Here is a 24,048-nt window from a genome sequence, read left to right as displayed (position 1 = left end):
TAATTTTTATTGGGTTAATCTAGATACAATCCATTTAACCCGTTTCAATTCATCTAACTCACTTCAACTTGTTTTTTATAAATGGATTGAGCTGACCTTTATTTCTTATCCAAATAATATAACTTCATATATAATACAAGGACGACTATATAAATAATTCATAATTATGACTGGATTAATAATAAAACATTTTATTATCAATATCCAGACCAATAATATATAAGAAAACTAAATTTTAAAAAAAAATCAATAGTTTAAGATATAACACAATTAAATACTACTATTAATATCACATGTTCTCAACAATAAAAAAAAAAAAAACATATAAAACTAAATATTTATAAAATTAAAAAATTAAATTTATTCATATTATACGGATTGATTGCAAATTTTATGAATTGACTCATAATTGATCATGTTTATTAATCGTATCTTATCGGGTTGACTTATATTGATTAAAATTCATTTGTACTAAATAAAAACTCACTTATTTCGTATTGGAATGAAAAATAAAAATCATGAGGAAAACTCACGATCTTATCGGGTTAGCATTATAATACACTCAAAAGATGATCATGAGAAAAACAAAAATCTAATCATCATCCCAATGTCGTATTGGAATGGAAAAGAATAGATATGTAAAGTAATTATAAAAATTATTTGACATGACGTGGTAATTCATATTAGAGTACAATAAATTATAATGATAATATTAAATTTGACAAGTCATTTCAGAATTTTTTTTTTTTTTTTTAAGCAAGAGTTTAGAGCTCAGTATTATAACTATACAGATAAAAGTGGAGGATTTTTCCTACTATGAAAAGACAATAGGGAGGGGGGAAATTTGGATTAGTGGAATATTTTCGTAGGCTTGTGTTGTCGCTGCCCATTGCGCCAAATCATGCGCGCATCGATTTCTTGACCGATGAATTTTCCTAACTTTCCAAGCTTCGAAAGAAAGGAGATGGTGCTTTATATCCTTAATGATGGGGGTTTGTGATCCGGTCATCTTCATCTACGGTATGAGTAATTGCTGCTATTGTGGTGTTTGAGTCGCCTTCCAGAATAATGTTTTTCATCCCCAACCTCTTTGCTTTTGATATTGCCATCAAGGCTGTCATTGCTTCACCGAGATTTGGATACACATTGGGAATGTGGTCTATGAGTGCAAATATGGCTTCATCAGAATCATTCCAACACAAAGCTGCAATACTGTTGCCCTGATCTCTAACTGACACATCAAATTTAATGAGAAAAAAACCAGATGGATGATTTTCAGCCTTCATTGACTTTTGGTTATCGACATCTGTCCGAGCTGCTAAATGTTGATGAAGTGAGTCTTTAACAGAGTCAACAAACTCAACAGGGGAATGGGGAATGAAGACCAAGATTGTGAACCTTTTTGTTTCTTTGAAACCAAAGGTGATCCATTGCAATTGTAGCAAAGATTTGAAAAGAATGAGTGTCTACCTCTGGGAATTTTAGGAACTCTGATGGATTGAGTATAGTTTTTATCTAGATACTAAAGGGTTGCCTTGCAAACGAGGATATGTCAATCGGCCATTTAATAGATACAATTGAGGAATAGATGCGAAATATCTTTAACTTCAGTGCCACAAAGGGGACATCCAATTTGCTCTTCATCAAAAGGAATTACATTATTAATTTTGGCTTTGGTGGGCAGGATATTATGGCTAACTTTCCAAAAAAATAATTTCAGCATGTCTTGGAATTTTAATTTCCAAAGACTTTTCCAGTTCAAAGAATGATTGATTGGAGAGGAATGATTATCATCTTTAACAAGAGCAGCATATGCAGATTTAACTGAAAATTTTCCTGAAGAGTGATGAAGCCATTTGACTTTGTCCTGAACATGATGGAAATTGTAATTTGCCAATGGGATTTTTTGGATTTCTCTTGAGGAGTGTTTCGAAAAAAAGAATGTTCAGAAAGAGGGTATTCCAACATCTTAGTTCTTCTAAAATGAGTCTAGAGACAATCATACTGTGATCATGAACAAAGGGAATGTTTGGATTCTGATAGGGAATATGGCCAGATATGGAAGGAACCCAAGGGTCTAACCAAACTTTGGTGGAAGAGCCATTGCTGATTTGAAACAGATTCCAGACTTCATAAAATCTCTTTGCTTCATCAAACTTTTCCAAAACCAAGAGTCAGTCTGTTTGGGAGATATTTTCAGAAGAGACTTAGAACCTAAATATTTTTTGAAATAGTCTCTTGCCATAGACTAAATGACCCATTGATGAGGGACCAGGCATGCTTGGTAACATGAGCAACATTAAAAAGAGACATATTTTTTAATCCAATGCCTCCCATGAACTTGGGAAGACAAATGGATTTTCAGGATTTGGGTGTAAATTTCTTTTTCTCATTGTCCTCATATTCCCACTAGAATCTTTAAAAAAGAGTGTCCATTTTTTTGGTTGTATCTTTTGGAAGAAGGGATGAGAACATGACATATGAAGGGATAGAACTAGCCACTGCTCTAATGGGGACAATTTTTGCAGCTTGAGAAATGATTTTTGATTTTCAACCTTGGAGCTTGGAATGGATTCTCTCCATTAAAACCTTCGGGAAATTCTTCCTGTCAGGACCATTCGAGAAGGGTAAACCCAAGTATTTGGAATTTGGAGGTGAGATTCTGAATTTGAAAATGTTTTGAATTTCTTGAATGAAGACGCTAGTGGTGTTTTTACTGAAGTGGAGAGAGGATTTACTCTCATTGATACATTGACCAGACCGGCTATTGTAATTCTCAAGACAATCAGCGAGATGATGAGCATTAGAAGCAGTGGCTGATCCAAAAAGGAATAGATCATCTGCAAAAAGGAGATGATAGATAGGAGGCCCACCTCTAGAAAGTTTGATTCCTTTGATGCAGTTAAACTGTTCCTTTTTAGCCAGGAGTCTAGACAAGACCTCCGTTCCTAAGATAAAAAGGAAGGGGGAAAGAGGGTCTCCTTGACGAAAGCCCCTTGTAGGGAAGAAGTGGTCTTGAGGAGAGCCATTGATGAGGATTGAATAAGAGACGATTGAAATGCATTCCTGGATCCAAGAGATCCATCGGTGGCAAAAACTTGCATGTTTGAAAATATCAAGGAGGAATGACCATTCCATTGAATTAAAGGCTTTTGCCATATCAATTTGATGGCTATTTGTCCAAGTCTGCCTATTCTTTTTTTCATTTTATAGAAAATCTTCTGGGTCAAGATGGTATTGTCATGAATTAGGTGACTGGGAATGAAGGCAGCTTGACAAGGGGAGATAATGTTGGGGAGAACAGATTTGAGCCTGTTGGCTAGGAGTTTTGCTATTATTTTATAGCAAACATTGGACAAACTAATTGGCCTGAACTGGTTAATCTCATTGGGATAGTCAAGTTTAGGAATCAAGACCAGATTTGTGTGATTGAATTCTTTTAGCAATTTTCCTTGAGTGAAAAAACTTTTAACAGTCGCTATGAAATCAACTTTGATGACCTCCCATAAAGTTTTATAAAACAGGCCCGTAAAACCATCAGGGCTAGGAGCTTTGGTGGAATGAAGATTTTTTACAATGGTGGAAATTTCCTCCTCATCAAGAATTTTGCAAAGAAAGTCATTTTCAGAAGCCGAGATTTTACTAGGGAAAAGATTTTCAAGCTCATCCGATTGGATGGGATGTGAAGTAGAAATTCTTTTTTTGGTAATGCTCCTGAATTTTTCTGAAGAACATAGAGGGGTCCATTGTCCAATGGTTCTTACCTAGCTTAAGGCAATCAATGGTATTCCTTCTGCGTCTAATGGAAGTGGTGGCTTGAAAGAATTTTGTGTTGAGATCAGTTGTGACGAGCCAAGTTAATCTCGATTTTTGCCTCCAAAGAGATTCCTCCCTTAAGAGCAGCTCATTAATGTTTTCTTTCAAATTAACTTCCAAATTATAGGAAGAAGGTTGAGCTTCGTGTCCCTGTAAGGATTGAAGTTCATACATCAAGGCTTTTATTTTAGATTGAATGTGGCCAAAGTTGTTATGGTTCCACTCCTTGAGAGCTTTTTTGATGACTTTGAGTTTTTTTGAAAGGATGAAAGATGGGGTATCGTTAAAGGGAGAGTTCCAAGTTTCCTTGATGATGACAAAAACAGATGGATCATGAATCCAAAATTCTTCAAACTTGAAAGATTTTGGGAAGCTCTTCTTATTTGTAGTGTCAAGGAGGATTGGAGCATAGTCAAAAGTAATTCTCGGAAAGGTGGTGAGTGTAGCTTGAGGGAATAGATCTAACCAAGAGATGTTAGCAATGCCTCTATCAAGATGCTCTCGGATCTAATGGTGGCCAGATCTATTATTTGACCAAGTGAATTTTGGTCCAGAGGATCCTAGATCCACAAAGCCTAGTTTTTCCATGAAAACATTTAGAACTTTTGATTTTGAAGAATTTCCGAGAGGTTTGCCCTCTAACTTTTCAGATTGAAAAATGATGGAATTAAAGTCACCTATTGCAGGTTGGAGCCCGAAAAAAAGGAGGAAATACCATATAGGAGTTCCCAGAATGGTTTCTTCTTTCTGTAAGAAGCAGGGCAGTAGACCAAATTTAACAGCCAAGGGAAATGACTAGGATCAGAGTACACCAAAACAAAGATAATATTACTAGAAATATGAACAATTTCTATATCGACACCAGGTCGATACAAAAGCAAAAGACCCCCCCAATTACCGTAAGGGGGAAAATACATAGGAAACATAACCTAACCTATTCACAATATTATCACAGTCATTAGAAACTAACAAACATTCTGAAAAGAAAATAATATACGGATTAAGAGTTCTAATATTAGCCCTAAGTGATCTGATTGCACGAGGTCGGGTTATTCCTCGGCAATTCCAAGCCAAAATTCTCATGGATCTTCAGGTGGCAGTGAGGACCCTGCCACATCAGTCAATGGATTCAAAGGGAAAAGATTCATAGTTTGAGATTGGACTTTGTTACCCATAGCTTTCAGATTCTGGATTTGATAAGGCGCGTAACGGACAATTGTTGGGTTTCTCTTCTTGTTCTTTCCTTGGTTCATTCCTTTCTTTGAATTTCGATGTATGTTCTTTGGGACAGATGGATCTCCCATGTTTGTTGGATCCGCATCTTGTTTCCAAACTATTTATATTTTGGGGCGAGAACTGGGATCGATGGATCTCCTATGTTGGAACTCAGCAAGCATTGTTTTTTTTTTTTTGGGGGGGGGGGGGGGGGGGGGAGCTCTTCTCTGTTGATGGGCTCTTTCTCTTCTTCATAGTCTCATGTTGGGGATGGGTAGGCATATCGACTCTAATTGGGAAGGGTTTTTGTCGGTGAACTCAGAGGGAGCCATTTGTGCTTCAGGGAAGGCTTGGATTGAGGATGGAGGAAAGTCAGATTGGGGATCTGAATGGGAAGGATGTATCTGGTGGTTTGGGGAGAAGATATGGGTTGGACTCAACTGTATTGTATTGAAGGCAAAGCATGCCTTACCCGAGGGGCTAACAAGGAGCGAGACATTATGGCTTGGTTTTGAAATTCTGATGGGCTTTTGAGATCTTTGAGATGGGATATGAGTTGTTTAATGAAGGATGTTTTGGCATTGGGTTCAGTAATCAGGGACTTAATGGGTTCAATGGGCTCATTGAAGGGGCTCGGGAGTGTATATTTTGTAGGCTTTGAAATGAGGCCCGTGGGAAATTGGGAAAGATTTTCTAACTCAATGATTGATTGCTCGGGCATCAGATTGGACACGTGGTCGAGAGAGGGCATCACAACAGGCAAGATTGTCCCCCGGGGGAGGGGGGGCAGATAGCATGTTTTTGAAATTTAAGGAATTGCTGCTCACGTTAAATGGTTCTAATCGATCTGTCTGGATACTTGGATTGCCGCCACATGGAATCAGAAACTGGCTGTTTGGTTCTTTGCTCATGGCTTGCATCTGAACAGTATCTCCCTTAGAGTTTTCACTAGTGCAACTTGACTTTGCCGAGAAGAGATTCTTTATACAAAATTCTTTTTTCTGCCCAAATTCTGTGTTGATGATTATGGCTTTGCCTTTCCCTAAGTGTTCAACTGGGTTCCTTTTTTTTCCTAGTCCAGTAAAAATCAGACCTCCATGCGAAAGAGGTTTAGAAGGCTCTTGGATATGAACTGATGGGAGTGATGGTGGCATGCGATTCATTTGATCTAGCAACGGTAGAGCCTAAAGATTTGGATATTGCGTGTCTCTTTGAATTTCTTTGAGCCGAAGTTGTCTTCTAGAATCATGAGTTTCCACTCTCATCTAGGGTCCAAATAATGGTTCTTTAGAGGAACTGGTGTAAATATGACGACATTGTTGGAGGTGCCCAAGTCTCCCACATCCATAACAAAATTTAGATAACATTTCATACTTGAAACTAAATTTTGCAGGTTATTTGTTGGTACGGGGTATAATAAAATCTTCGTAAAGTGGCTTTTTCGTGTCAATTTTGGTATATTAACACTTTAAAATTATTTTTTATAATTCTCTCCAAAGCAGTGCATTTCTCTTCATATACTAACCAATAAAGTCATCTGACTTATGCATCTCCATATCCCTTGATGCATGATTTTAAGCTTGTTAGATCCAAATAGACTATAAAAACAAGGAAAATCATATTTACAAATTGAATGAGAAAGTCATATCATTTGCATTGTTGGAACGTAAATACTACAGTTATAAAATATTTTATAAAAATAAATTCACATATTGATATAGTTTTATTTGATGCGTTATATTTATTTTATAATAAAAATAATTTTATAATTTAATGTCTTCCATCAAATCATGATAATTTATAAATTTAATTTTGTAAAATATTTTATAAATTATGGTTAAAACATTTCTTTAGTTGAAATACACAAACTTTAACAATAAAACAGTAAACTCATAGAGCACTTACAATGGTTCTTGTAAAATAATTTTTTTTTAAAAATATAAAGAAAGATGGCCAAAAATTCATTCTATTAGATCATCTATTCTATTTTTATTTTACATTCAGCTACAGTAAATCCTCTACATTTAGAGGTAACTGTTCATTCCTTTAAATAATTTTTTATTATTTATCTCTCATTTCATCCTCTTTCATTGTTATCTTATTTTCATTTTAATCCTTTTATCACTTTTGTACAGCCCCACTCTCTTATCTCTCATCTACTTTCTAGCACTCTGTTTATAATCTGTTCGACTTTTATGCATGCAGAAGTACTTTTGATATTGTTAACAATAAAGACATTTTTTTTTATCGTTTTACTCTTTTTTTTAAGTAATTTAAAATATTACATTATACATAAAGAAATATTACAAATATCAAAATAATTTTAGAATAACAGATAAGAATTTTTAGATGTCAAGTGAAATAATTGTGATGCTTTTAGATCAAATTGAGAACTTACAAAGAGATAAGAGGGGATGTTTTTTTTTATTGAAGAACTCACTTTTATTAATCTAATACCATTAATATTATTATGTTTTTTTATAATAAGATTAGTATCGAAGTACTCTAAAGTTCCTAATCAAATTTAATATTTTAAAAAAATAGACACATAAGATGAGTCACATAATATTTATTATTTAATTAATAATAGCTAAAATATTTAACGCATATCTCAATTGAGGCCTATAAATTCAAACAAAATTGTTATATGTTCCGTAAGAAGTGTGACAAAGTAATGAACTCGGCATAAATCACGCATCCCATATCTCTATCTCTGTATAACTCGCTTTTATTATTTCGAGGAGTGCTGCACCCACCGAGATGTGTCCCGATAAGAGTGAAGGTTTTTTTTAAATTATTTTTATACTTTTATTTTTTTAAAAAAATTATAATATTATTGAAAAAAATTTCTTAATCATTAAATAAAAATAAATAAAGAAATTATCAAAATCTAATCGAACCCAACAATTTGTGAGAGTAGATTTAATCTATTATTAAGAAAAGAGTAAATAGAACTGCTACGGCTATCGAAAAAGTAGTCCGAAAATATGTCATGAACGTGTATTTTATTTTTTTATTTTTATTTTCATGTATTTTTTTAATCATCATAAATATTTTTTAAAAAAATAAAAAATTCATAACATTATTAAAACAGTTCTTCTATATATAGTTTGTAGATACAACCAGCATGTAGTCGTCTATGTCACGTCAGATTTAAAATGAATTATTCCTCTCTCATAAGCTCGGTCTCTCTCTCTCATAAGCTCGGTCTTTCCCTCTCATCAGCTCGGTCTCTCTCATCAAGTGTTTCCACGTCAACCACGTTTGCACCTGACGCTTGTAACAAGCGTTTTTCTTATTAAAAAAATTTCCTTAATCACTAAGTAAAAAAAGAAAAAAAAACGATTCGGGACACAGCTCTGGGACCCAAATTCGGGACCCAAAGCATTTCTCAAAGTAAAACAGCCGTGTAAAAGAATGAGAGAAAAAAGACAGACTTGATTATGAGTTTATAATTTATAGAAAATTCTATACATATTATAAGGTAGTGAGTTGCGATGAGATAGATTGAAATAAAAGTTGAAAGTTAAATAATATATTATTAAAATATTATTTTTTTAGTATTAATATTTTAAAATTTAAAAAAAATGAAATTATTTATTTTATTTTATATACAAATTTAAAAAAATTATATTGATAAAATTAGATGAGATAAACACTCTCACCGGCCCCTAACTTTATAGGCCCTAACTTTAAGAGTAATGATATGCATAAGCCGCACTCTCCACACACTCAACGTGATGTTTTTTTTTTCTTTCTCAACACGGTGTACTGCAGCTAAGCGGCTGATGTAAATAATTTCTCTAACGTTATATTCTTTAGGCTGAAACGAAGTGGCCGCCACGTGCTCCCAAACGTACATGGCTACGTCTTGTTATATATAGAGAGTAATGTTAGAGAGAAGTCATTGTAGCAGTGCACACTTTACACTCATTGTATGACTGCTTCTAGTTGATTGTTCCTAATACTTATTTGGAGAGATGTGTGGTCTAGATGATGTCACATTATGTGTATAAAATGAATGGTCAAAATAGTAGTTTCTATATATATTTATTCATATATATATATATATATATATATATATATAGCATCAGTAAGCTTAACCGTAGTATTTTTCAATGTCACCATTTTGTTCAACTCATTAATCAGACCCTTAAAATCACCTGATTCACCTCCCATTTTTGTTCCTTGAGAGAGACTGGGATTGAGAGCGATAGGTTTCGAGCTTTTGCATGCCTCTTTCTTGATTCAAGAACTAAAAATGGATTCGATGCTTATTGGGTCCTTCCCAAGACCTTCTTCACTCGGTATTGGTACGTGCACGATCATTTGTGTTCACTTCTTGTTAACAATGGATTGATTTTTGAATCTTGAATTTACGGGTCTTCAAATTTTTAATTTTTTTTTTTTGGAGGGGGTTTCTGGCATTCTGCCTGACTGGGTTTTAGATGCTTTGGATTTGCTTCAACCGTGTCAGTACGTGTAGCTCTCTCTGGCGGCCTTGCTTCTTGTGTTCTCACGCTGCCACACGTTTTGACTTCGGTATTCTAGGAAAGGAAAAGGGAAAAAAAGAAAAAGAAAGAGCAAGCTGCTGTTTATAATCTGGGCATTTCTTACCTTTTATAAAGAATGTATATATATATATATATATATATATATATATATGTTGATGTTTTTGTGCGTGCTCGGGCGCTCGTTTATATATATATATATATATATATATATATATATATATGCATGGATTGCCAATTATATTCTTAGAGATATTATCAGTGTACGGATGCTACTTGGTATAACGTGTATATGATGCATTATATGATTGTAAATTTGCAATAATTGGCAGGTGGGAGAGAACGGACTGATAGATTTCAGAAGGTTTTCATCCCAAGTATGACCCCAAATCTCAAGAATGTGTGTGTGTGTGTTCGTTTTTCATATTTTTTTCTTTTGGAATTAATCTGTAATTTGTCCTTTCCGGTTCCGTCCAGGATGTGTTACCATTCCAATTTCTGCTAGTGTAGGATCTCATTTAGCAGTCAAGTTTTCAAGATGCGGAGCATGTAACATTCTGGAGAGACAGTCAGACATCAGGTCTCAGCAGCATCTTTTAGAGCATAGTATCAGAAGCTTTGAGGAAAGAACTAAATTTTACAAGAGGCGTGATAAAACATGCTTGGTGAATGCAGCCTCTGGATACCCTCTGGAGTCCGAGCCTGAAGCTTGTAAACCGAAAAGCATTTGGGACTCATTAAAAAACTCCTTGGATGCTTTTTACCGGTTTTCTCGTCCACACACGGTCATAGGCACAGTTGAGTTGAAAGTCAATAGTATTACAAGGAACCATTCGTGAAAATTAATACTGAATCTAATTGGTTGAAGATTTTATTTTTATCTTTCTTCTTCATTTTTTCTTTTTCAATTTTTAGAGAGGCCTTAACTTAGTTTTTCTGTCAGCAGGCATTAAGCATAATTTCAGTTTCTCTCCTTGCAGTCGAGAGGCTCTCAGATATATCTCCATTGTTTTTCACTGGGGTAGTGGAGGTGATGCCTCAAATATCATATCAACTTGAACATTACATGTATACCTTTAATAATCTTAAACCTTTGTATTGCTTTTCAGGCCTTGGTTGCTGCCCTATTAATGAACATTTACATTGTTGGTCTGAATCAGTTATCTGACATTGATATAGACAAGGTAGGTTTTATGAGTGAGTCCTACTGAAAGCATTGCAGTGACTTCAGTGATGAAGAAACAAAAATTGTGCGGCCTAAGGACAGAGAAAGATACTATTGTCTGAAACTACTGGCCAGGGTCCATCATTTGGAGTGATTAAAATGGAGGATTTTCCTTGTAGACCATATATCCAGCTGATAACATAGTCTAGCTAATTTACCTATACGTTCATTCAAATAACCCCCTCTCCCACCCCAACCCCCTTCTCTCCCTCAAACTCTTTGTACTTTACTTGGAATTTCATATCCGGAAAAAATATACATGGAGCATAAGGGGACTGTCAAATTCTATTTCTATACTGTGTTGTTTCATTGCAGGTTAACAAGCCATATCTTCCATTAGCATCAGGGGAATATTCAGTTGTAACCGGTGTCATGATTGTGACGTCTTTCTCCGTTCTGGTATTAAAAGTTATATTTTTGTTCACAGCTCTCTTCAGTTGATACAGGTTATAAAACCTTTTATAAAACGATTTTCTTTTCATTAGTATTGGAAATATGTTCAATTTGAATGTTTAAGTTGTATGTTGAATAAATAGGGAACTTTTATTTGAGTAAACATCATTTAATAAAGTATTTTGAATAAGATTAGTGCAGAACTTGTAGAGACCAAACTAATACTTAAAAGATGTCAAGTAAATAAGTTGGTGCCCAATATATTTTTAAATGTAATTCACAGTCTACTAGAATACTCCTGAATTTTCTTTTTTAATAGGTAAAATTTTGTGATTCCTCTCTTTATTCCATTATTCAGGATACATTTTCCATGGTCTTGAAAATTCAAGCATTGATCTGGATTCTTGACTGAATGCATGCTTATTATCTCCTTTCTTTTCTAACAGAGTTTTTGGCTTGGATGGATTGTGGGTTCATGGCCATTGTTTTGGGCTCTCTTCATCAGTTTTTTACTTGGAACTGCTTATTCAATTGATGTGAGTTGGTTTTGCTCGCATATAAATGATTTGAACTCCTCATATAGCTGCACAGTGCAGTTGTGTTACTCTGATATGATGTGTATCTATACCCTGAGCCATAATAAATTTTTTCTACTGATGCATTCTCTTGTAGCAATAAATATCAGAAATAAACGGTTTCTCCAAAATTTAGAGTGAAAACGTGCAAAAGCATCCAGCTCATATGTTATTCTCAACCCGTTCACATGTAAAAGGCATGTTGAGTATATACATCTGTGTTTGTAATCAAAACTTCATTTTTCCAGTGGCCTTTGGCCAATGGCAACGACCCCTGTACCTCAGGGGGGTACAGGGGTGAGATCTGAGCTGGATTTTCCTCCCTATCACCTAGAAAAAAAAAAAACTCTTATTTTCGATGAGCAGATAATTTATTAGATATTTCTGAAGGAATATGACCCAAATAGATGGGTAATGTATGAAAGAGACCCTAAAGAGCTAGCATGCATTACTTATATAAAAAAAAAAAAAAAAAAAAGGAGCTAGTAAACATCATACCGCAGAATCCTCTGCAGCAAATGCCAAAGTACTAGAGTACTCACTGCATGACACTTGCTTCCATTTTCGATCAGAAAGCCACACAGAGAAGAGAAAAGGTTTGGTTCTGGTTAAGTGACTTTTAGTAGTTTTAGTTGGGAAAGGTAATCGGATGGCTTGATCTGGTGATATATTAAATGAAGTTCGTTTTTTGAGATGATAATCCTTGATTATTTTTCAGCTCCATTTGTTTAGTTACTAGTTGCATCTTGGGAAAATTTCCATTGATGGTATTTACTATTACAACATGCTGTTATTTGAAAATCTTCTTTGATTTTAGTTGCCCCTAATGCGATGGAAGAGATTTGCAGTAGTTGCTGCAATGTGCATCCTGGTTGTGCGGGCGGTGATTGTTCAGCTTGCATTTTTTCTACATATTCAGGTTTATCTATTATTATTTCAAGTCCAGTTTTAATCTTTGCACTATCTCATGCAATATCTGGTCTGTCACACAGGCGATTACCTTAAACAAAAAATAGCAACTGATACCTGATAACTAGAAAGAAAAGGAAAAGCTTGGATCATCTTTTCTGTGTATTTTGATGTGCTTCCATTGTATGGGTACTAATTCTCGTTCCATTTCCAGACCCATGTATACAAAAGACCTGCTGTCTTGTCAAGGCCACTGATTTTTGCTACTGCATTCATGAGCTTTTTTTCGGTTGTTATAGCATTATTCAAGGTAAAAGCTCATATCCTGTTTTAAGAAGGGTGTATTATAAGTATAGATAAATTTAAATTTCAAGTTTGTATTTTTTCAATCCAATATATATTGAAGTATTACGTTCAAACTGCTGGATTTGGTGGTAGGACATACCCGATATTGATGGAGATAAGATGTATGGCATCCGCTCTTTTTCAGTGCATTTGGGTCAAAAGCGGGTTAGTTTTCAGTATGAACATGTTCCTTAAGTGCAAAATCTTGTAGGGGTTTGTAAGTGCTATCTTTCCCATCTGCTATTCCTGATTTACATTGGCCAGGTATTTTGGATTTGCATTTCACTTCTTGAAATGGCTTATGGCGTTGCCCTTTTAGTGGGACTAGCATCTTGCTGCCTCTGGAGTAGAGTCATCACGGTAATCTGTTCAGTTTCTTGTTTTTTTTTTTTTTTCGCAAGTTCCGTAAACTATAGGGTATATGCAATCTTTATTTCTCTTGAGTTTATTGCATGGCTTGGTTTCTCCCCTCTCTTTGATTTTAAATGCAGAAAGCGGTGAAATATTGAAAAACATGGCTAAAACTACTCTAAATCTCAGAACTGCATTGCAACTGGAAAGACTGATGGTTATACTCATAAAAAAGAAGAAAATACTAAGATTTATGAGTATGATCCAAGTTTTTTCCTCGCAGGCTGCATAATTATTGCATGAAGCAACAAAAGTGACTGAACAATATACTAAGTTTTATTGATGCGGTATTTTATCTTTGCTTTGGTTCAGGTTTTGGGACATGCAATTTTGGCTACAGCCCTTTGGAGACGTGCCAAATCTATTGATCTGAGCAGCAAAGCTGCAATCATATCTTTCTATATGTTTATTTGGAAGGTAACTTGTACTACCTTTTATTATACCAAAGATTCAGCCATTTCTATTCTGTTCCTGTGCAGGTAGTCCTTTGTGTGGTTGACCACATAGTTGGGATATTCCTAATATGACTTACATTTGCTGTGTCAAAGACATGTCACTCGAACACAATTTTGGGACACTAGTATTATCTATCAACACTTAAATTTTCAGACCTATTTTCTAAGGCCGGGAAAGGTATTTCTCCACCAAGAGCGAGGGAATGTTAATAAAAACCTGGTTACCATCCTCTTAAAATAATAATATTAAGAAGAAGATTGGCAAAGGCTGACACATTACCCAAACCTGCTTGTGTTGATTGAATGAGTTTGATTCTCAGATCTGTAAGGACTAGATGCTACCCAACCTATATTTACTGATTGATTACTCAGCAGAGGGTAAAAGCTTTCAACATTTGGGTTATACAAATCATTTTTGACATTTTGCTGGTGTGGCGTGATAAAATATGAACTGTTAGCGAACTTGGTCGCATATCGAACCCTCCTCAAACCTGCTAGATCAACATGAGCTGACGTTGCCGACTCTACCTAAGACCATGGTCCTGGTTACATATGTTAGCAATCATTTAGTAGAGTATGCACCTTGGAATCGATTCAATTTCGCTTTGTTATTTTCTTCTTAATCTTAGCATATCTTGTTTCTTTTTGCAGCTCTTCTATGCTGAGTATTTACTCATTCCACTTGTGAGGTGAGGATTTGGAAAACTTTTGAGAAAGAAAGAGGGGTTCATTGCTGAAATGTTTTATGGCTTCGAAGTTGTATGGGATGTATGCAAGATGCCATCTTTAGGGAGAGTCATGTTATGGGATCTGTGACATGCATCTTGGAAACTCCATGGGCATTCCGATATCGCATTATCTATTTGTTCTCTTGAACTAGTTTTGCCCTCAATATCACGTTATCTATTTCTGAAATATAATATATTTTATTTGTTTTATTAACTAACTTTACCCAACGTGCTTAAAAAGAACGACGGACGGCACGTTCGCAGGCCTTCTTGAAAAGACTCACATAGTCACACGCCTTAAATGGCAATTTAATATTTTTTCAACATTTATTTTTGTCCCATAAATTATATAAATATTATATAATTCAATTTTTATATTTTTATAGAGTCCGGTGAAATCATTTTGTCTCCTAAAGGATGCTTGAGAAATGAGATGAGTTGATAATTATGTGAATAGTAGTGAGATAGTTTGAGTTAAGTATTTATTGTGTTTTAGAAAATAAGAGAAAAAAAGTTGAATAAAAAAAATATTATAATGTTAAAATATTGTTAAAATATTATTTTTTAATATTATTTTTATTTTGAGATTTAAAAAAGTTGAATTATTTTTTCTCTTTTGTTTAAAAATTTAGGAAAGTCATAATGATTAATTTAAAAATATTTATATTTAGGTGATATTTGAGAAGGAAATAAAATAGAATGAAATGAGATAAAAATTATTTCTAAACAACACTTTTAAGATTTTTGGTCGCATGACCGTGTATTTTTGGTCGCAAGCCCTACACGGTCATGCAAGGGATGAATGCATGTGCCCACATCTTAATTAAGTAAAGGTTGGAAATAATATATCCTACTTTAATATTTTACAATCGAATATATTACATCATTTGTAAATTTATTTTTATGTAATCTTTTTATAATTAAAATATTTTTCTATCCGATATATAGGAAAAATTGGGATTTTCAAAAATTTTTATTTTATATTTACCTTTTGGCGACTAAATTATGTAATTGAGGATTATGCGTATTGGGATTCGGGAAATATGGTCTCTCAACATGATTTTAACCTTTAGGCTTTATATGTGTGTATGCATTTATAAATGTATATATTTCCTCCTTATTTTTGCAAAATGAGCTGCCAGTCGAGTATTGACACCAAAATGATAACAACTTTGGAAAAGAAAAATGCTACTATACAAAAAAAAATTTATAAGATGACATAACTTGATATGATATATGAGATATAATTATCTTACAATCTAACCACTACATTAAATCATATTAATATTCTAATCACATATTAGATAATGCAAATGTGTATATTTTCAATACGTACATGATCAATATACATTAATATTTATAAAAACTTTAAATATAAGTCTCACACTCTGCACACTCCTACACACTACTTAAAAATATGTGATTTTATTATTTTACACTTATATTTTATATTTTATGGAATATGAAATATGAATATAAGAAAGTAAAATTACATATTTTTTAAGTAGTATGCAGAGTGTGGAGCTTCTGTGTAGCATGATTCTAATATTTAATAGTTTATTAAAACGTTCAAGAAATTAGATCATTAACGATATTCTAGGAGCCAAAACTCTCTTTAAGCACTCGGTTGATTAGATGCTACTCTTGCTTAATCTCAACCTATGTGGGGTTGGGTTGTATGAGTTTTAGCCATTACTATCTTTACAAGTGGCAGACTCAGGATCATGCAAAGGATGAGGCTATTGTTCCGTGCACAAATAGACCAACGTCCCCGCGAAAATAAAAATCTATCAGAAAACTACTACTGAAAATTGGAGTTGGAGCACAAGTACCGCGATTCTGCTGTTAGATACAGGCCTATTTCCAACAGCAAACATGTCCATGGCATCATCTCAGCAAAGTTTCCTCACCAACGCCCTCAGCTCTCCACCGACCCACAAACCAAGGACAAAGATTCTCTACCCAGTTAAAACAATCTCATGCAGATACCCACCTCATGACCACAACGACTCTCGAGGGTAATGTCACCCAACTAAATCGCATACTTTTTCGGTAGTTCCTTCAATTGGAAATTCTACTTTTTCCGTTTCTCTTTTTTACCCTGTTTCAGCTTTTTGCAATCATTTCTGAGAAAAGATTGTGTGCTGGGTATTGGGTTTTCCCAGGAAGAGTGTGAACCAGTTGGGAAAGCTGGCCATAGTAACACTGGCAGCTGGGGTGTTGACACTGGGCTCAGTTCATGATGCATCTGCTGCCAAGAGTGGCGGAAGAGTTGGCGGCCAGGCTTTCCGGCCATCGGCACCTCGGTCAGCCCCCAGAATCAACAATAATTCTAGGTATTTTGAAATTACAGTACTGTTTCTTTTATTTAAATTTGGCCATTGGTTTTGGTACCTTTATAACTTATTTGTAACAAGGACAATTCTAGGTGTTGGACTTTTTCTTAGCAAGGAAAGGTACTGTGATGAGAAATAACTCCAATAGATGTCAGCTGAACTTGCTTGATTATATAATATGCATTTTCAGTGCTCTATTCTATGAATTGTGGTAGATGTTCCTATTAGTAGACTTTGTTCTTACATCCTCCACAATGCTAGCTAGCACAGGTACATCAGGAAGAAAAGAATTTTGCAACACCATAATATTTCGTTGCTGCCAGAGAGAAACCACAGTAGTCAAGGCATCCTCCCAAATTTGTCTTTTTTGTGGTTTACTTAGGTGAAACTTATTTAATTGAGTGGCCAATAATATTGGGAAAAAAAATATAATAATAAAGGAGATAACAAAGTGGGACAAACACAGTAAAGAATAGGGAAACATTGGGCAGAGGCAAAAGAGGAAGGTGGAAAACTGAAATTTTATTGATTGTTGTTGTACACACTGATAGTGACTTGACCCACTTAAAAGGAAGAATTTAAATAGAACCACAATAAACTAATCCTGTATAAATATTAAACAACAACAAGACTATTCCTAGGTATATTTGACACCATATAAGATAAAGTTGACATTCAATTGTCTTCTAGGACAGTGTAGAGCAATTTGAACTAAATCTCAACATGTTTAGAAGAATCGGATTAACATCAACCACCCCCTAGTCCGGATGCAGTTATTTTTGCCTTCCCATCATTCTCTTAATTGTGAGGGAGCCAATTGCATGATCTTCTATCTCGAACAAAAAGGTTGATATCTCTAGTAAAGTGGAATCATGTATCTAAGTGCTTGCTTTTTTACGAGTGATTGGATTCTTTGCTGAATCAATAGGTGGAATACTACAAAGAAAAATGTTTGTAGACCCATCAACTTGAACATTAATGTGATTAAGCATATTATTTTATTTTATTTATAAGTACCTGTGGTTAAACATACTCTGCATTCAAAAAGGACGTTGACATGCAATGAAGTTACAGCCACATATTTTGCCTCACATGTAAAAGAACAACAAGAGATTGCTTATTTTGAGCACCAATAAAATGCCATTGGGCCAAATTCAAGATATATTTGATGTGCTCATAGTCGACCAACCATGTCTTTCATTCTTGATGATACTGAGTATTCAATACTGGATCACTTTTGTCCCAAGTCCATTAGGCTTGCAATGGATATTGTATTGGCTTCTCTTGTATAACGAACGTATGGAGGCCAAGAACTAAAAAAAATGCTCCTTCTAGGTTTTCTATCTTGACTTCATTTCCATTTTGATTTCCCATCTACGAATTTAACTGCATAAAATTCTAAGCAAGATATCATCTACCAGTCTATTGAAATGATTAAGTTTATTTGGCAGGACCAACATTTACGTCAATCCTCCAGTTGCACCACCTTTAGTTGGTGGGTACGGTTATGGTTATGGTTATGGTGTACCTTTCTACGGTGGCTGGGGTTGGTCACCATTTTCTTTCTTTGCACCTGGTCCGAGTGTCGCCGTCGGTGTTGGAGGTGGATTTGACTTTTTTGCTCTGTTACTGTTTCTTGGTGCTATAACTGCTGTTGCGAGGAGATTCACCCAACGAAGAGATGAAGATGATTAGTACTAGGGGCAGAGAAATTGTTTTTTGATGTTCGAATATAGTGATATGCAGATGTTTCAGTTACATGTGTACAAGCCTACAGGACACTTCTAACTAGCCACCATCTTATGATTTGAATCAGCATTCTGCAATGTAATTGTGCCAAGCAGCCAAAGAAAAGAGAAAGTCTTGTAATACAACACACTTGTGATGTGTATTTGTAAATCTTATTCTATGGATTAATTGTGCGGATTATGAATCCATGACATCAGCAAGTGTTAAGTCCAATATCAGGTGTGTTCTAAGTAAAATTCTGATATAAGTGATTGATGGTAGTCTTAACAGAGATTAGCACTTTTGGGTCATTGCACAGATCCGACTATTTTCAGGTGGCGGAAAATGGATTAGAGTCAGTCCAGTAATGCCCTGAGAAATCTCAACGACATCATCATTGAAGGAGATTAACTTTTGGCGATCCATGCCACACAACACAATATGTTTTCCCACAACTAACTAACAGATCGCAGCTAATATTAAGGACAGAGATAACCATGTGTTCAACCTCAAAAGTCTACAGAAATGTCAATTTCACGAAAATGGTACCAACTTCACTGACTGGAAGTCTAGAACTAGTATTCACGGAGCTAATCTCTTTGTTTGAAGAAGAAACGAAGGAAGATTTAATGAAATTAGAGAGGCTCAGGCTCTGACTTCCTTTGTGAAATAATGAGCCTCTCACTTTTTCCGTTTATTTCAACAAGAGCTGAATATCTTTCTTTATAAATTTCTAAAGGGTGCTAACCGCATCAATTATGAAGGAATTTGCGTCAGGGTTCCATAAGAACAGCATTTTCCATTAAACAAACATTAGAACCCCACATGGTTCTAACTCTCAAAATGTACTTCATTACAAGCAACCAAAGGTAGCTTTATTAGAGCAGAACGAAAACTTGTATAAATTCTACCAATCTTGGCAGTTTATTTCGACTAATTTACTTGTACGTAACTACTAAAAGAACCCAAGAAAGCATTATGTCATGAAGAAAATCCTCTGGAATCTGAAATGGGGGGGGGGGGGGGGGGGGGGGGGGGGGGGGGGGGGGGCTTCTGGAGAGAGCGTACCAAAACTGAGCTAGTCAATGAACCATGATGAACTCCATGGTAAAGCAATAACGAAATAACTTTACATGGATGGGAGTTTTGAATGAACTTGAAAAGACCTGGAAAGTTGGCAACTCATGAAGTACTTTCAGATGGGCCATTCAGCTGCCAGCGGGTGGTGTTGCTTGTTTTGACACCCTGTGCTAGGGTTGAGAGTGCACCCACCATTGAGCAAAAAGAGTGGAAGACCCACCCACTGAAAGGAACCAATTTGGTCTCTTTCCAGAATCAATGAAGGAAACGAATATCGATTATTGGAATACTCATCGCTTCTGTTTGTAGTTCAGGTTTTTTTTTTGAGAGCCTTATAAAAGCTCATAAATAAAACTGGAACCATGGTGTTGATAGAAAGTGTTTTTGCGATTGGCTGATGATGTCATGATAAAATAAAACTGGAAAAAACTGCCAAACCCATAACCCCCAACTTTGAGGATAGAGTTGCAATACTGATCACTGAAAACAAAGGAAATGATCCCTCAAAGTTATTGCCGAACTTGAAGTCCTCTGTTAAAACATAAAATAAAGTTTACATCTTCTCATCAGTTTAAAATTTTGTGATAAATGATGATTTTACATGGTATCTGAGTTCTGCTTAAACTATAAAATAAATAATAAAATTTATATTTTATCCATTGAAGGGTAGTATGGTCAACACGTGAGGGTGAGTGTTAATATATAAAATAAATAATAAAATCTACATCTTTCATCTATTCAAACTTTTAGAACAAGTAATGATTTCACATCCTCAAACAATACACATAAATTAGGATGCATGGAATTTATTGTTGTCCATACTATTTTTCAAGTAGCATTACACACTCAATGAATATGGTAGATCCCTCTCTCTCTCTCTCTCTCACACGCACACACACAAACATTAGCTTTAGGAAGCTCTCTAGTAACTTAGGAAGGGTGTAAAAATTTCCGTCCAGATAGAAAAAATTGACTAGACCGAACCGAAAACTTATTTGGTTTGTTTTGATCCTCCATTTGTGGGACCGAATGAGTTTTAGTTTGGTCTTGGGGTGACATTTTTTCACCCTGGATCGTACCAGACCGACTGAACTACAAATATATATTTTTAAATATTTTCTTTATAAATTTTATATATTAGTTATATAAGTGAATTATGTAATTTTTATCTAATCTATGACTATTGACAATATAAAATATAAAATATATAATTATTAATTAACTAATATCAATTAATTAATATATAATTATCAATTTTGATAATTTGAACAACTTTTTTTAGGCTATTTTTAAGTAAAAAATGTGCAAATAAAGTTAAATAGTTGTATTATTCAAAATTATAAGCATTGTGGGTTTTTTTTTTATACTAACGAGCTAAAAATACACATTGCAGACTTTTTTGTATACTTCAAAAATGATGAACTTTTTTGTATGATTGGGCCCCATTTGAAACTGGCCGAGCTAACAGTCCGGTCCGATCCAGTCTACTAAGAGTGATCAGTCCGGTCTGATCAGGAAAAATGATGATGGACCGAAATCATCCCCGAACCGGACCGATTTACACCCTTGAGTCTTTGGGCCTCGACAGTTTGATCTTCTGGTTGACTCTAAGAAAAGTGTATCAGAATTCATAAAAATGCTTCTTCACACCCTAAAAAAATGTTCAGCTTCATCATCCAAATGGCTGGAATTGGTTCTTAAATCTGTCAACAACCCATTATCTAACACATGGACATCCCTGTTTGTTGTCCATGGTCATCAAATTTTCCTCCGAAACAAACACATTCTCTCAGACAAGTGCAATCAAGCTTCCGATTCTTGTGATCTGACGTTCCTAGCTTCCTCAAATTTCTTGCTAAAAGTATCCTCCATGTGATGATCCACAGACTGGCCGCCTACCTTTCTTCAACATTTTGGTACACCAACCAATTCACATGTACGTAAATTGAAAAGAAAAAAAAAAAAAAAAAAAACACAATCGAATTATGTGCCGGCGCGTATGCGTAACTCTCCTTAATATGAGACTATATATCAAAAGAAAATTACTACATTTACAAATAAATTATATAAAAACAATCTTACAAATTGATGTAGTTTCATCGGATTCGTTATATCTATTTTATAATAAAAATAACTTTACAATATGATGAATCATATCAAACCATATCAGTTTATAAGATTATTTTTATGTAATCACTTTATAGTTAAGGTATTTTCCATATCAAAATGATAAAAAAAAAATAAATAAATAAACTGGTTGATATCAAAAGCTTTTATACATCAACAATGTATCTGAGGTCTCAATAAAATAGATTTATCATTTTATTTTATTTTATGAAGGATTATTTTTTGGGGGGTTAAGGCTGTCGTCAAGCCAATATATGTTAAAATGATGCTCTTTGCTTTCAAACATGTACATCCACTTTGTCTCAAAATGACATAATATTGAACTTAGAGAATTAATAATGAATAATGTTGACACGAGCAATAATTAGAATACGAAAACAAACGAGAAAAAAATGAAGACAAAAAAGAAGCACTAGAGAACAACGTGGGGATGATGAGGCCTATGGATACATGGATATTTATTCATGTAATTGTGTAATCAAGGAAGGTATAAGTACTACCTACGTATTGGATGCACATGTGATCAGATCAAGATAAATTTAATTTCGGACTCAACATTAAAGAGATTCCTTTGGTCCTTTCATAATCCAATCTTCTACTAATTAATTTCAAACTCTATGTTCATTCATTTTTTTATTGTTATTGGTTGGGAAGTGGGAAGTCGTACTCCAAATCTGATACATTGGTTGTGTTTGGATGTTGAAGTGAGTTGAGTTGAGTTGAATTGAGATGATAAAATATTGTTAGAATTTTATTTTTTAATATTATTATTATTTTGAGATTTGAAAAAGTTGAATTGTTTATTATATTTTATGTTGGGATTTGAAAAAATTGTAATGATGTGTTGAGATGAGTTGAGAGATGTTTGGTAACCAAACGAAGCCTGAATGTGGGATCAACTGAACTCGAGCTAGCTTTTTAACCTTTACGGATTTTCAATTTTTTTTAAAATAATAATAATTAATATGCTTTATTACACTACCCTTTTCTTGCTCGTGAGATACTTTTACTTCAGAGAAATAATATTTATAATTTTAATTATTGTTATTTAAAGATCTTTACGTCATATATTATCTAAATGTCATAATTTAATTTGTAAGATTTAAATTTTAAAATTTATCTTTTAATTTAAATTATATCACGTAAATAGTAAGTGGTGTAAATATTTTTAAATAGAATTATTGCTGCAGTTTTTGAATATGTAAAATCTACGTATTCTATTTTAAAAAAGTTAATACATAGAATTTGAATATCCTAAAATTATAACTAGCATTACTCTTTTATTATATATAATTTATTTGATTCTTTTGTATCAATAATGTATTTTATATGTTAGTAAACAGATTTATAAATATTTTTTTGGTCCGTGGAGGTGGAGGTGGACCTCCAATATTGGGCCATGATGTTCGTGGCTTTTTTTATAATTTCTTTGTTTTTGTCTGTAAATTTCCCATTGTAATCATGGTGATGGGGTCTTTTCCTTCATCAATGGGATCCACTAGAACAACTTTCCATTCGAGATTTAACGAAATCCCTGATAATAAAGGCTACCATTAATTTAAAATGTCATAAGATTCGGATATCGAAATTATAAAATAAGAATTTAGAGTGTTGAAGTCAAAATGAGGCAAAGCATATATGATCAGGTGACGCATGCATGTGTGCAAAGACCCACGCTGCCACGCATGGCAATGGTGGCGGTGGACACCATGCTATAAAATTAGATATAAAATGCAGAAAATATAAAAGAGAGAAAAGGAAGAGATCGATAGATATTATATATACGGGTGCATGGATTATGGATATATGTTTACTCGAAGTTGGATTGCGGTGATTAGTACTAACTTTAGGATTTTTAGTTATAGAGTTTTACGTAATAAATTTTATTATTATAAAATTATTTACTATTTGGCAATCCTATGATTAAAATATTTTTAAATATATTAAAAAAATAATAAAAAAATATTTTAGGTAGAAATGTCTAAAGGTCAATATTTGACGTAATGCCGTTCTCGTGATCATAAGATCAAAAAGATAAAAGAGATGTAATATTTTAAATGTTATATAGATATTTTCACTCATAAGAAATGCCAAACTCACTGATACTGTATCTCGAATTTTTTTTTATTTAATGATTAATGAAGTATTTTTTAATGATATTGTAAATTTTATTATTATTTTTTTAAATATTTAT

General features: G+C 34.1%; 2 protein-coding genes across 3 annotated transcripts; both read left to right on the top strand.

The window, feature by feature from the left end:
- The first annotated feature begins 9,141 nt into the window (after nucleotides 1-9,141).
- LOC121262965 (homogentisate phytyltransferase 1, chloroplastic-like) lies at nucleotides 9,142-14,776 on the top strand. 2 transcript variants are annotated; one of them, XR_005940184.1, is made up of 14 exons: nucleotides 9,142-9,344; nucleotides 9,875-9,919; nucleotides 10,020-10,339; nucleotides 10,489-10,572; nucleotides 10,652-10,726; nucleotides 11,083-11,166; nucleotides 11,607-11,696; nucleotides 12,553-12,654; nucleotides 12,859-12,954; nucleotides 13,083-13,154; nucleotides 13,254-13,349; nucleotides 13,713-13,817; nucleotides 14,507-14,644; nucleotides 14,693-14,776. XR_005940184.1 is itself a non-coding variant. In XM_041165687.1 (13 exons), exons 1-13 carry the CDS (start codon nucleotides 9,293-9,295, stop codon nucleotides 14,546-14,548), a joined length of 1,263 nt encoding a protein of 420 aa, XP_041021621.1. In that variant the 5' UTR covers nucleotides 9,142-9,292; the 3' UTR covers nucleotides 14,549-14,647. The 2 variants fall into 2 exon arrangements, 1 of the variants encoding a protein (XP_041021621.1); XM_041165687.1 differs by lacking the exon at nucleotides 14,693-14,776 and having other exon boundaries at nucleotides 14,507-14,647.
- Nucleotides 14,777-16,364: 1,588 nt separating this feature from the next.
- LOC121263144 lies at nucleotides 16,365-18,881 on the top strand. The gene is made up of 3 exons (XM_041165952.1): nucleotides 16,365-16,601; nucleotides 16,749-16,919; nucleotides 18,371-18,881. Exons 1-3 carry the CDS (start codon nucleotides 16,459-16,461, stop codon nucleotides 18,612-18,614), a joined length of 558 nt encoding a protein of 185 aa, XP_041021886.1. The 5' UTR covers nucleotides 16,365-16,458; the 3' UTR covers nucleotides 18,615-18,881.
- Nucleotides 18,882-24,048: the final 5,167 nt, after the last annotated feature.

The sequence above is a fragment of the Juglans microcarpa x Juglans regia genome, chromosome 4S (assembly GCF_004785595.1).
Source record: "Juglans microcarpa x Juglans regia isolate MS1-56 chromosome 4S, Jm3101_v1.0, whole genome shotgun sequence".
In the NCBI taxonomy this organism is placed as follows: Eukaryota; Viridiplantae; Streptophyta; class Magnoliopsida; order Fagales; family Juglandaceae; genus Juglans; species Juglans microcarpa x Juglans regia.
Note: the sequence above shows the minus strand (reverse complement) of the source record. Positions and strands in the feature narration are given on the sequence as shown.